The 14,059-nt window shown below is 47.4% G+C and overlaps 1 protein-coding gene across 8 annotated transcripts in view; it reads left to right on the top strand.

Annotated features, from left to right (window-relative positions):
- The window catches only part of SLC20A2 (solute carrier family 20 member 2), a 132,325-nt gene extending 127,424 nt beyond the window's left edge, over nt 1-4,901 (top strand). For all 8 annotated transcript variants that reach the window (XM_033232442.1, XM_033232434.1, XM_033232452.1 and 5 more), the window contains one exon: nt 3,409-4,901. In XM_033232442.1, coding sequence (XP_033088333.1) covers nt 3,409-3,573 — 165 coding nt within the window. In that variant the 3' untranslated portion in view covers nt 3,574-4,901. The remainder of the gene's footprint in view (nt 1-3,408) is intronic.
- Nucleotides 4,902-14,059: the final 9,158 nt, after the last annotated feature.

The following is a 14,059-nucleotide window of genomic DNA, read 5'->3' as shown; positions in this document are numbered from 1 at the left end:
GCCTCCCAAAGTGCTGGGATTACAGGTGTGAGCCACTGCACCTGGCCGACAATTTGTATATGTGAAAGCTAGAGAGAGTGAAATTCAGTAAATATATTTTTTAAAGTTCAGCTTTAATTGTTATTAAAGATATGCAAATTAAAGCAGCAACAGTGCATCTTTTTGCCGGTTAATTAGCCAAAAAAAGAACAATTTACATGATATTTATCATGTGCTGATATTCACAGATTATGAATGACACTACATTTACAGCTGTTTATAAAACTATTTGTCATTATGTATTAAGATCCTAAAACATGTTGGAAGAGGAAAGAGCTCTTCCTTGAAGTAGAACTCCATGTGAGAAATTGGAATGGAGTTTGGTAAATCACCATTTTATTTTATTTTATTTTATTTATTTTTTATTTTATTTTTTTGAGACTGAGTGTTATTCTGTTGCCCAGGCTGGAGTGCAGTATCGCGATCTTGGCTCACTGCAAGTAGCTGGGATTCCAGGTGTGCACCACCACACCCGGCTAATTTTTGTATTTTTAGTAGAGACGGGGTTTCACCATGCTGGTCAGGTTGGTCTCGAACTCCTGACCTCAAGTGATCCACCCACCTCGGCCTCCTGAAGTGCTGGAATTACAGGTGTGAGCCACCACGCCTGGCCTGGTAAATCACCATTTTATAGCCATCATCATAAATATTGGATTGTGAAAGCTTTAGCAGAAGGGGAAAGTGAGGTTTGATAAGATGCAGGATATTTTAATCATATTAAAATGTCTCTTGACAGATTGTGGCAAATGTCAAAAATTAGTGAATTTAGGTAAAGAGAAAACAGGAGTTCTTGCAGCTTTTCTCTAAGTTTCAAATTATTTCAAGATACATTTTAAATGCTCCCTGTTAACTACAGTCGATTTCAGGGAATTTTTTTTTTTTCTTTTTTTTTTTTTTCATCTTCACATTTCTTTTTTTTTTTTTTTATACTCTAAGTTCTAGGGTACATGTGCACAACGTGCAGGTTTGTTACATATGTATACTTATGCCATGTTGGTGTGCTGCACCCATCAACTCGTCAGCACCCATCAATTCATCATTTATATCATGTATAACTCCCCAATGCAATCCCTCCCTCCTCCCCCCTCCCCATGATAGGCCCCAGTGTGTGATGTTCCCCTTTCCGAGTCCAAGTGATCACATTGTTCAGTTCCCACCTATGAGTGAGAACATGCGGTGTTTGGTTTTCTCTTCTTGTGACACTAAGAATGATGGTTTCCAGCTGCATCCATGTCCCTACAAAGGACGCAAACTCATCCTTTTTTATGGCTGCATAGTATTCCATGATGTATATGTGCCACATTTTCTTAATCCAGTCTGTCACAGATGGACATTTGGGTTGATTCCAAGTCTTTGCTATTGTGAATAGTGCCGCAATAAATATACGTGTGCATGTATCTTTGTAGTAGAATAATTTATAATCCTTTGGGTATATACCCAGTAGTGGGATGGCTGGGTCATATGGTACATCTAGTTCTAGATCCTTGCGGAAACGCCATACTGTTTTCCATAATGGTTGAACTAGTTTACAATCCCACCAACAGTGTAAAAGTGTTCCTATTTCTCCACATCCTCTCCAACACCTGTTGTTTCCTGACTTCTTAATGATTGCCATTCTAACTGGTGTGAGATGGTATCTCATTGTGGTTTTGATTTGCATTTCTCTGATGGCGAGTGATGATGAGCATTTTTTCATGTGTCTGTTGGCTGTATGAATGTCTTCTTTTGAGAAATGTCTGTTCATATCCTTTGCCCACTTTTCGATGGGGTTGTTTGTTTTTTTCTTGTATATTTGTTTGAGTTCTTTGTAGATTCTGGATATTAGCCCTTTGTCAGATGAGTAGGTTGCAAAAATTTTCTCCCATTCTGTAGGTTGCCTGTTCACTCTGATGGTAGTTTCTTTTGCTGTGCAAAAGCTCTTTAGTTTAATTAGATCCCATTTGTCAATTTTGGCTTTTGCTGCCGTTGCTTTTGGTGTTTTAGACATGAAGTCCTTGCCCATGCCTATGTCCTGAATGGTACTACCTAGCTGGAGGCATCACGCTACCTGACTTCAAACTATGCTACAAGGCTACAGTAACCAAAACAGCATGGTACTGGTACCAAAACAGAGATATAGACCAATGGAACAGAACAGAGTCCTCAGAAATAATACCACACAGCTACAGCCATCTGATCTTTGACAAACCTGAGAGAAACAAGAAATGGGGAAAGGATTCCCTATTTAATAAATGGTGCTGGGAAAATTGGCTAGCCATAAGTAGAAAGCTGAAACTGGATCCTTTCCTTACCCCTTATACGAAGATTAATTCAAGATGGATTTTTTTTCTTTTTTTGAGACAGAGTCTTGCTCTGTCACCCAGGCTGGAGTGCAGTGGCATGATCTCGGCTCACTGCAAGCTCCGCTGCCCGGGTTCACGCCATTCTCTTGCCTCAGCCTCCTGAGTAGCTGGGACTACAGGCGCCCACCACCACGCCTGGCTAATTTTTTGTATTTTTAGTAGAGACGGGTTTTCACCGTATTAGCCAGTATGGTCTCGATCTCCTGACCTCGTGATTCACCCACCTCATCCTCCCAAAGTGCTGGAATTACAGGCGTGAGCCACTGCGCCCGGCCAGGAATATTATTTTTAAAGCCAAAATCCAGCCTGGGCACAGTGGCTAACACCTGTAATCCCAGCACTTTGGGAGGTCGAGGCAGGCTGATCACTTGAGGCCAGGAGTTTGAGACCAGCCTGACCAACATGACAAAACCCCATCTCTACTAAAAAATATGAAAACTAGCTGGATGTGGTGGCGCTTGTCTGTAATCCCAGCTACTCAGGAGGCTGAGACAGGAGAATTGCTTGCACCTGGGAGACGGCGGTTGCAGTGAGCTGAGATTGCACCACTGCACTTCAGCACTTAGGGAGGCCGAGAAGGGAGGGTCACTTGAGGTGAGGAGTTTGAGATCAGCCTGGCCAACATGGTGAAACTCCATCTCGACTAAAAATATGAAAATTAGCCGAGGGTGGTGGCACACACCTGTAATCCTAGCTGCTCAGGAGGCTAAGGCAGGAGAATTGCTTGAACCTGGGAGATGGAGGTTGCAGTAAGCTGAGATCACGCCACTGCATTCCAGCCTGGGTGACAGAATGAGACTCTGTCTCAAAACAACTATATAAAAACTATACAAAGAGCTATATGCTGAAGAGAAGAATACCCAAACAATTCTACCTAAAATCTAAGCTATTTTACAAGCTTTAACAAATGTAGGGGACTGGGTAATGTTGTACTAGAGCTTGTTTCTGAGATTAGCCCACGTACCTTGGTTGAGTATAGCCTTTGTGGCTCACCTGTTTTTACTTTGCAATGTCTGTGCTCTCACAGGTGGGCTCGGTGGTGGCTGTGGGCTGGATCCGCTCCCGCAAGGCTGTGGACTGGCGCCTTTTTCGGAACATCTTCGTGGCCTGGTTCGTGACCGTCCCTGTGGCTGGGCTGTTCAGCGCTGCTGTCATGGCTCTTCTCATGTATGGGATCCTTCCATATGTGTGATTTGTCTTCTTCCAGCTGCAAACAGCTAAAGGGATGGTCTGGTGTGGGCGTGTGGGAAACATGTGCCCTCGTGCCACACATACACATCCTGGCCTTGCACGGCTCTCATGACCAGCTCTCCACCTCCCTTCCAGGAGGCTCCATCCCACACTGTTCACCCGGGCTGCGGAGACTCACCTTCTCAAGCTAACTTAACTACTGTACATAATAATATGTATTAAACTGGTATCGTGGTGATATAATGTGGTGCAGTTACTTATATATTAAATATCTATTGTATCCATAGAATAGGCAGCGTTATTTCAAACATATTCAAGTTGGAAGTGGAAATCATTGCCTAGAAGTCAATATTCAGCAAATCTTGTACATAACTATTTTGATGGCAAATGTTAAGCCTTTTAAAAGGAAAGAGTAGATTGGAAAATGATTTTTTTCCAAATGATGTTTTTCCCTTCTAATATACTATAAGGTGATGAGCTTCAGGACAGGCGACACGAGCCTGCAGAGGCCGCGTGCTGTGGGATGCCAGCGGGATGGGAGCTCACAAGTGCTTTCACTGAAGATTTGTTCATATACTGTGTATTGATTTTTGTGTAATGTATCATCATTGCTTTTGTAAATACGTAAAACTGTAATTTTTTAATGGTGTGCTTCCCTTATACTTTTTTGATCAGAGAATTTTGGAAAGTACCAAAGAAGCAGGGGAATCGTTGGCCAGTGTTACATTTTCACATTGTCTGTCTCCCACCCTCACTGATCATGCCTGCCCTGGAGCAGCGTGTGGCGGTGACACCGTCACCCAGCATGCGCCACGCCATGGCTCCCACCAGCAGTGCCACTGCCGCCGCCACACCCCAGATCCCACCCGCCCTGCAGTGGCCTTTCCTTGTCATCAGAGTAGAGAATGCACAGGTGTTGGTGAGGACGTGCGGCTGAGCACTACATGTCAAGTCCAGGGTCAGTTTTCATCCCAATTCTCCCTGCAGCCCGAAGAATCGATCCTTGTCTCAAATGTCAGCACAAAGGAGGCTTTTTCTGTGCTTTGACATTCTAGCAGTTCAGGGATGGGAGGGAGGGGAAATCCTGGACGCTGGATGGGGTATTTCTCTGAGGCCTACACAAAGCTGGACATCCCCAGGCTCTACTCTATCCCATTGGAGTCTCTTCTTTTTTGATAGTGGGGAGGGAGGAAGTACGACTAATGTTGGAGCCTGAAACTTTGGAAATGCTGCTAAAATTTTTATATTGACAAACATTTTCTTGGTACTTCATTGTGATTTTTCATTAATCAACCATATTAAATTTATAATAAAAAATGCCCCTCGGAAGTTTGCCTCTGAAGCCTTTTCCTCAATATTGACAATTTTTCTTTCAGAGTTTCCACAAAAACCAAAGCTATAAAATTTAGTCCTTGTATTTTTTCACATACCCTTTGTTCATTTCCCTTATTTGACTACTGTACGGGTTTGTACAGAAAACACAGGTGAGCAGGAAGGGGAGGCACGGCGTCCCCACCCCGCACTCAGAAACCCACAGTCAGCAGCTCATGGAGCAGTCGGTTGCCATGTTCAGGGCTGAGGACCAAGCAAGGAAGTGCAGGTCTTATCCTTTGCTCAAGCAGCCCAAAACACCCTGGCTTGCAGCTTCTGGAGCCCCCAGAGGGAAACCCCTTAATCCTCTGCAGCGGTGGCGGCACAAGCTCCAACTCCCTTAGGAGCTGTGAAGGCGACAGATGAAGCAAAGTGGCAGGTATAAAAAAAATGCATCTTGTGACTGGGCACGGTGGCTCACACCTGTAATCCCAGCACTTTGTGAGGCCGAGGCGGGTGGATCATGAGGTCAGGAGATGGCGACCTTCCTGGCCAACATGGTGAAACCCCCATCTCTACTAAAATACAAAAAAATTAGGCGGGCGTGGTGGCGTGCACCTGTAGTCCCAGCTACTTGGGAGGCTGAGGCAGGGGAATTTGCTTGAACCCCAGAGGCAGAGGTTTCTGTGAGCCGAGATCGTGCCACTGCACTCTAGCCTGGTGACAAAGACTCTATCTCAAAAAAAAAAAAAAAAATGCATCTCCACTAAGAGCCCTGCCCTTTCTGGTGTTTAAAATGTCACCTTAAGCCCTTCATTTCCCCACTTCAAGAAAAGATCGATTTTCCTCCCAAATCTATGTAATAGCACAACACAATGCAGGTGAACCTTGTGCAGCCCAAACAGTCTGCAGGATTCAGGCAGAGACACGTTAGCCACCCCTGTCCAGGGAGGAGGGCTGCCACCTGGGAGCCCCAGCCCGGCCCGGCAGGCAGGACAGGCAGGACGGCAGAGGCAGCATCTTGGGGTGGGAGGGGAACAGGCCACACTCGCCACGTTGAGCGTTCTTGTGACTGAGCACAGGCGCCTCAGTGGCAGTTCTGGGAGAAGCCTCGCCTACCCACACCCCTGCCCAGCCTTGCTGTGATCTGACACACAGGGCTGCCTGGCCAGCCAATCCCCAACAAGGGAGACAAGTCACTCCACCTGGGACCCCTTCTTCTGCAAGGTGGCTCCTGTGGGTGGCTGGGGGTGCTGCAAGCCAAGGGCGGGAAAGCAGAGTGCCCAGGGAGCCAAGCTAGGTGGTGGGAGAGTTTGGTCAGCTGAGGCCAAGCATGCACCATCTTCAAGCCAGAGGTGACGCTGGCAGAGGCTCCCTGTCTTGGGCCATCAGCCCACAGTTCTACCCAGAGGATCTTTCCTGAGTTCACCGGCCTCTTCCTCTAATAATGCAGAGTCCTCAGACAGAGGGAACCCCGGCCTGCTGCTCACTGCAATTCTTTTCATGGGATCCCTTTACTCCACCTGAGAGAACCGTGGGGAGGCCTAGAGACTCCTCTCTTTCCTGCTGTCTGGGCTCCTCTGAGGGGGCAAAGTCTGGATGCTGTCAGAGGAGCTTGAGTTCCGAAGACAATGGTCTTTTTTTACTTCATTATTGCTTTTCCAAAGGGAATGACCTTTTTTTTTTTTAAGACAGTCTCTGTAGCCCATGCTAGAGTACAATGGCACGATCTCAGCTCACTGCAAGCTCTATCTCCCATGCTCAAGTGATTCTTGTGCCTCAGCCTCCCAAGTAGCTGGGACTACAGGCACCCGCCACCACACCCGGCTTTTTTTTTTTTTTTTTTTTTTTTGCTGTCTGTTTGTTGAGATGGAGTCTCACTCTGTCACCCAGGCTGGAGTGCAATGGCACGATCTCAGCTCACTGCAACCTCTGCTACCAGGGTTCAAGCAATTCGCCTGCCTCAGCCTCCTGAGTAGCTGGGACTACAGGTGCCTGCCACCGCACCTGGCTTTTTTTTTTTTTTTTTTTTTGTATTTTTAGTAGAGACGGGGTTTCACCATCTTGGTCAGGCTGGTCTTGAACTCCTGACCTCATGATCCACCCGCCTCAGCCTCCCAAAGAGATTTGGGATTACAGGTGTGAGCGACCACTCTCGGCCAGGAATGAACTTTAGAGCAAATATCTAAACACAACAGATTCATTTTCAACAAGATAATTTTTTAAAATAAGCCCTCTCCACCTTGCCTTCTTTAAAGAAGTTGAATTCGTAAGCAGTAGGGATCTCAAGCTGCAGAATAAACATTTAAAATCAGCATCGTTCAGGATGACATGTAAAGATCTCTGGCCTCTGGGTTTATTTGATGACAAAGTGACGTGAGGAAAAGGCCCTCCGTGTAGCTGGCACAATGAGTTTTGAGGCATCCCAGGATGAGGCTGTTGCTGAACTGTGCTTGTCCATGGCAGACCAGTGCCTTGAAGGGTCCTGGAGTCTGGCAGAACTGGGCTCAGAGGTCAGCTCCTGCTTCACTAACCCTGGGCCACTTCCATCGCTCCTATTAGAACCAGTTTTCTTGTGTACAAAATGGGCCAAGGGACCCTTTCCAGGGAGTGTGAGGAATCGGGGCATTGGCATGAAAAAGGGATCACCCCAGGGCCTGGCACCAAGCAGGGGCTCCCTGGGTAAGCATTTGTCCCTCTCTTGAGTGAATCCTTTATTTTTATGGGTGATTCCCCTCAGGAGGACGACTCTCAGGACAGCATTAATGGGATGATGAAGAAAAGGAATAGAAAAGAAACCACAGTTAAAACCACTAGAGACAAGGATGCTAGCAAATCGGTTTCCTGCATGATGGGGAACTGGGGAGACCTGTAGAATGTGGTTACATAAGTGGGCAGTGGAGCTCTGCTCTTGGATTAACTGTCACCCTCTTAAATATTTTTATATTTTGTTATATTGAAAAAACAATAGGCCAGCCGCAGTGGCTCACAACTGTAACCCCAGCACTTTGGGAGGCTGAGGCAGGTGGATCACTTGAGATCAGAAGTTCAAGACCAGCCTGGACAAAATGGTGAAACCCTCTACTAAAAATACAAAAAACATTTAGCCGGGTGTGGTGGCACACACCTATAATCCCAGCTACTCAGGAGGCTGAGGCAGAATTGCTTGAACCCAGGAGGCAGAGGTTACAGTGAGCCGAGATCATGCCATTGCACTCCAACCTGGGCAACGGAGAGCGAAACTGTATCTCAAAAAAAAAAAAAAAGCATGACTCATATTATGAAAAAAAAAGTCACTTATATCCCATCATCCTGCCAGCACCCTTCTGAAACATTTTCATTTCCCTTATTTTACTGGATCTTTGAAACACCTGTAGCTAGCCAGCCACTGCAGGCACAAAAGCCCAGAATGAGAAAAAGTTTCGGAGCCAACTCGTCTGGGGCCAGGGCAGGCCCCAGGCTTCCTGGCCTTATCCGGAGTCTTCCGGTTCAGCAACAGCCAGGCCCGTCCACAGCTGTGGTCTCCATAAAAGGGGACTGTGGGTAGGCCCAGGAGGAAGTTCCAGGAAGGAGCACTGCGAGAGGTGATTATGAGCTTGGAAAGGAAGCCCAGAGGGTGAGGGCTCATTCCGCCTGTTTCTATAAACGAAACACGAGAATTCAATATGAAGGGTTTCAGACTCAGTGAGGATGACCATCTGCTCTCCGTGTGGCTAGAACAAAATCTACTTACACAGCAAAAGGGATTTGGGCCAGAGTAAGATGGAGAATTTCCTTGCTTTTCCCGAGACTTGCCATTTAGAGGTTAAACCACACCCTGATTAGAGACTGCAATGAGTGGTAGGGAGTGGGGCAAGGAGGTCAAAAGTAAGAGGGACTTAAAAGGCTCCAGGCAGAAAGCACGGACGAGGAAGCTGCGGGCATCTCTGTTTGGCGGCAACAACAGCGGCACCTGGTGGGGTCGAGTTTAATTGCAACTATAACTATCTGTCCCTTTCGATTGCAGCAGTGAAGTCACCTCACTGAGTGTTAATTATACCATAATTCAGAGTTGTAAGAAATGCTCAGAAGTGCCAGGAATGGTCTGTATTTCTTTGGTGGTCACAGGGAACTGTGATCGCCTGCTGAAGGAGAACCTTGGTCCCTAAACAGAAATCCCCTTGCCTGAGAGGCCTGACCAAGGTCTGCCTGCCTGAGGGCTCCTGTTCAGCAAACATCATCGGCCAGTGCCTATCACCTGGCACGCGACGGCCTGGCCGCTGCAGGAAGGAAGACAGAGAGGCCTCCAGTGCTCATGGGCAGAGGAGAGACAGGCACACAGCTGCAGCACAGCGCTTGCCGCCCCGGCTGTGTTCACCGGAGCTGGGAGAGGTCGGGAGTTACCCAGAGCAGAGGCGGTAATGCGGCCCAGACTCCATGTGAGAGGGGCACCCAACGCACAGGTTCCGCCTGGGGAATGGTGACTTTTGGATGCCTGCAGAATTTCCGAGGAGAGACATCTGCCAGGCAGCTCGAAATAAATTTTGGAGTTCAAGAGGGAGTTCTGCTATGGAGAAATGCTTCGGGAAAGAGCTTCAGGAGGCAGCTGTCCAGGAGGCAGGTGGGAGTGGTAGTTTACCGAGCAGGGGGGGTTATGAGCCCCGGAAGGCGGCAAGCACAAGCTCCACTCCCCTAGCCCCAGGCTTGGACGCCCTCCGCAAGTGGGCAGCCAGATCCCGGGGAGGGGCGGGGCCGACTGTGCCTACGCTGCACAGGAATGCTGTGCCCCGTCCTTAACCTTCCTTCCACGTGACTGGACCCCATTTGGAATCCACTTTTGCTTCCCACCCCCTTTAATCCACTCCGCCAGAGGAAAGGAGTGTATTTGGTAACTATTGGGGAAGAAGGAACTGGGCGTGTTGGAGTCAGCCCCCCTTGGGAGGGAGGCTGACCTCAGAACACAGGCGCCCCGGTATCCTCCGGGCCATCCAACCTCCGCAGGAGGGGAGGCCTGCCCGGCCCGACATTGCCGGTGACTAACGCTAAGCCACAGCCTCACCAGGCCTTTCTCAGTGGGAAAAGCGACATTCATGGAGGTCTATCCAATAGCACCCTGTCCTAATTTACAATTCGTTTTGTTTTTTAAGAGACGGGGCTCTCTTTATCTTACCCAGGCTGGTCTCGAACTCCTAGGCTTAAGAGCTATTCCAGCCTCGGCCTCCGAAAGTTTTAGGATTCCCAGCGTGAACCACCGCGCGGCCACACCGCGCGGCCGTGATTTGTTCAAAGCTGAGCGAGGCCGGCGGCGCTAGTATCCCACCACCCTCCCACCGAGGCAGGCAACATGGCACCAGCTAGGTAGAGACCTCATCAGCATAATAAAAGATTAGGGTGGAATGGCCAGCTTCTTCATGCAACCAGCACTGAATATAAGCAAAGAGGCCGCTAGGGCGCAGTGCGGCCCACGATTAAGGGCGCGCGGGATCTGAAAATGCCCCTCGTGCTAACACACGTCTTCACCCAGAACCGGGGTGTGGGTTACAGGGGAGGCAGCACCTGAGCGCCAGCACTGGCGTGGTGGGCAAGGGAAAAGGGGGCTTTGCTTCTCAAGGGCAGCCGAGGAAGCGGCATGCGGAAGGCCGGGCTTGGCGTGGGGACCCCAAGCGTTTACAGAGAAAGCTCAAAGGGCCGCGCGGCTCCCCTTCTCAGCTCCCTTCCCAGCCCCCGCGCTAGAAGCTGAGGCTCAGAAAGGTAACAGCGAGCCTCCGAGAACAGGCACAGGAAACCAGACGAAACCGTAGGACAGCACCGTCCTCCTCTGTCCCTTGAGCAGACCCTCAGCATAGGACGACGGTCAGCGATGTACCGCGACATCGTCCCGGTCACTTGCGGGAAAATTGGTATGTAAAATAGGATGCGTTCACTTAACATTTGGCTCACGCCTGTAATCCCAGCACTTTGGGAGACCAAGGTGGGAGGATCATGAGGTCAGGAGTTCGAGACCTGGCTAAAATGGTGAAACCCCGTCTCTACTAAAAATACAAAAATTAGCCCGGCGTGGTGGCACACATTTATAATCCCAGCTACTCAGGAGGCTGAAGCAGAATTGCTTGAACCTAAGAGGCGGAGGTTACAGTGAACCAAGATCACCCCATTGCACTCCAGCCTGGGCAACTGGAGTTGCAATTTGCAAGACTTCCTCTCAAAAAATAAATAAAAATTAAAACTAAAAATATATATACTGAGGATGTGGGGAAACGGACACTCAAATACCATCGATATAAATAGAAATTGGTACAAAATTTTTGGAGGGCAAGTCTGTACTACTTAGCAAATGCATATGCCCTATGGCTCAGCAATTTCAATTCTAGAAATCTATTCTACAGAACTACACTGTCCAATATCCAATATAGTAGCCACTGTCCACATGTTATTTAATTAAAATTAAATTAAGCCTGGGCAACATGGTGAAACCCAACCTCTACAAAAAAATACAAAAATTAGCTAGGTGTGCTGGCATAAGCCTGTAGTCCCAGCTACTCAGGAAGCTGAGATGGGAGGATCACCTGAGCCTGGGGAGGTTGAGGCTGCAGTGAGCCATGATCACACCACTGCATTCCAGCCCAGGCAACACAGCAAGACTGTCTCAAAAAATAAATTTAATTTGAATTAAAATTTTAGTTCTTCAGTTCCCCTAGTTACATTTCAGGTGCTCCATAGTCCTATGTGGCTAGTGCCTGCCACACAGGATAGTGCAGAGACAGATCACCTTCTTCACTCAGAAAGCTCTGCTGGGCAGTGCTGGCACAGGAACAGTCACAGAAATAGACAAGGGGCTGGGTGCGGTGGCACACACCTGTAATCCCAGCACTTTGGGAGGCCAAGGCAGGCAGATTCCTTGAGGTCAGGAGTTCAAGACCAGCCTGGCCAACATGGTGAAACCCCATCTCTACTAAAAAAAAATTAGCCAGGCATCATGGCAGACACCTGTAGTCCCAGCTACTCAGGAGACTGAGGCAGAATAATTGCCTGAACCCAGGAGGCAGAAGTTGCAGAGAGCCAAGATTGCGCCACTGTACTCTAGCCTGGGAGACAGAGCGAGACTCAATCTCAAAAAAGAGAAAAAAAAAAAAAAGACAAGGACATTCAATGCAGCATTGTTTATAAGGCAAAAAACTGAATATAAGCAAAAAAGGGGAATAGTTAAGTAATGTCACATTTATACTACAGCATGCAAAAAACAAAAATATGAAGCAGATGTGAGCAAATAGTATACTGCAAAACAAGATATCCAATTTTTTTTTTTTTTAGATGGAGTCTCACTTTTGTCACCCAGGCTGGAGTGCAATGGCGCGATCTCAGCTCCCTGCCACCTCCGCCTCCTGGTTCAAGCAATTCTCCTGCCTCAGCCTCCTGAGTAGCTGGGATTCAGGCACCTGCCACCACGCCCAGCTAATTTTTGTACTTTTAGTAGAGACAGGGTTTCACCATGTGGCCAGGCTTGTCTCAAACTTCTGACCTCAGGTGATCCACCTGCCTTGGCCTCCCAAAGTGCTGGAAGTACAGGCATTAGCCACCGTGCCCCGCCATGGTATCTGTTTTAACGTTTTGTATATATAAATAGATATTTACATAATCTCTAAAGATACTGAAGCACATCTTCAAGAACATATCAAACTGTCAGTGGCAGAAGAAAAGGAATTAAGAGAGAAGAATGAGAATTTTCACTTTTATTTACTTCTAAATTGAACTTGTTTAGAAACAAATTCAAACAGCAAACTGCATTGCTGTACTTTTTAAAAAAAGAGATATGCACAGAAGACCCACTCAGGAGCCCCTCTCTGCAGGAGAGAGCTTTTCTTTCCTCTTTTCTCCTGCCTATGAAACCTCCACTCTTAAACTCACTTCTTGTGTGTCCATGTCCTCGATTTCCTTGGCATGAGACAATGAACCTCGGGTATTTACCCCAGACAACAACACCGCTTCATTTTGGGGCCCTGTCCAGGATTGGAAAGTGCATTCATCGGAAAGAATGTTGCTGAAGATGGAACATCCAAATGGTGCTACAGATGGAGCCACGCATGGACACACCTTTCTTCCAAGGACCCTTATATCAACCCCAGGAGAAGCCTTAACTGCTGTTCCCCACATAACATCCCTCTTCAGCAGGAAGTAGCCAGAAAGAGTCATCATCCAATATCCCCTAACAGCAGTGAGTTACCACTCCTTATAGGGGAAATGATACCAGAGCAAGAAAGAAATTATTTAGGCAGATAGTGAGGCTAAGAGAGTCATTGGTAAGGTTTCCTTTTAATAAAAAGCAACCCCCAAATCATTTCTAACAAAGAAGTACCCTGAAAAAAATCAAGCTGCAAGCATAGATAAGCAAGCTGGAAGCTTGCACGGGTACATGCCAGCAGCTGTGCCAGTAGGAAAAGGCTATCGGCAGGCCAGGCATGTTCAACATGGAAGCTCCCTCTTCCCTTTTGTCACATGTGCAGTAAAAAGACAGGCAACATGGCACCAGCTAGGTGGAGACCCCATCAGCATAATAAAAGATTAGGGTGGAATGGCCAGTTTCTTCATGCAAAAAGCACACCTGGTCCTATTAATCTCTCAGACCTGATGTAAATCAGACACCACCTCCTCAAGCTAGCCTATGCATTTCATCACGAAACCGGAAGACCCACTCAGGAACCCCTCTCTCTCTGCAAAAGAGCTTTTCTCTTTTCTCTCAACTATTAAACCTCTGCTCTTAAACTCAAAAAAAAAAAAAAAAAAAGATTTTCAAAGGAGTTCTACTTTTAGGAAGATGATTTACCAGTGATCCCTGAGGATATTATAGTCTTTTCTATAGAAAAGAAAGGTGTGTCCATGCGTGGCTCCATCTGTAGCACCATTTGGATGTTCCATCTTCAGCAACATTCTTTCCGATGAATGCACTTTCCAATCCTGGACAGGGCCCCAAAATGAAGCGGCGTTGTTGTCTGGGGTAAATACCCGAGGTTCATTGTCTCATGCCAAGGAAATCGAGGACATGGACACACAAGAAGTGAGTTTAAGAGTGGAGGTTTCATAGGCAAGAGAAAAGAGGAAAGAAAAGCTCTCTCCTGCAGAGAGGGGCTCCTGAGTGGGTCTTCTGTGCATATCTCTTTTTTTAAAAAGTACAGCAATGCAGTTTGCTGTTTGAATTTGTT

This window comes from Trachypithecus francoisi, unplaced genomic scaffold, assembly GCF_009764315.1.
Source record: "Trachypithecus francoisi isolate TF-2019V2 unplaced genomic scaffold, Tfra_2.0 Contig01440, whole genome shotgun sequence".
Lineage (NCBI taxonomy): Eukaryota > Metazoa > Chordata > Mammalia > Primates > Cercopithecidae > Trachypithecus > Trachypithecus francoisi.
Note: the sequence above shows the minus strand (reverse complement) of the source record. Positions and strands in the feature narration are given on the sequence as shown.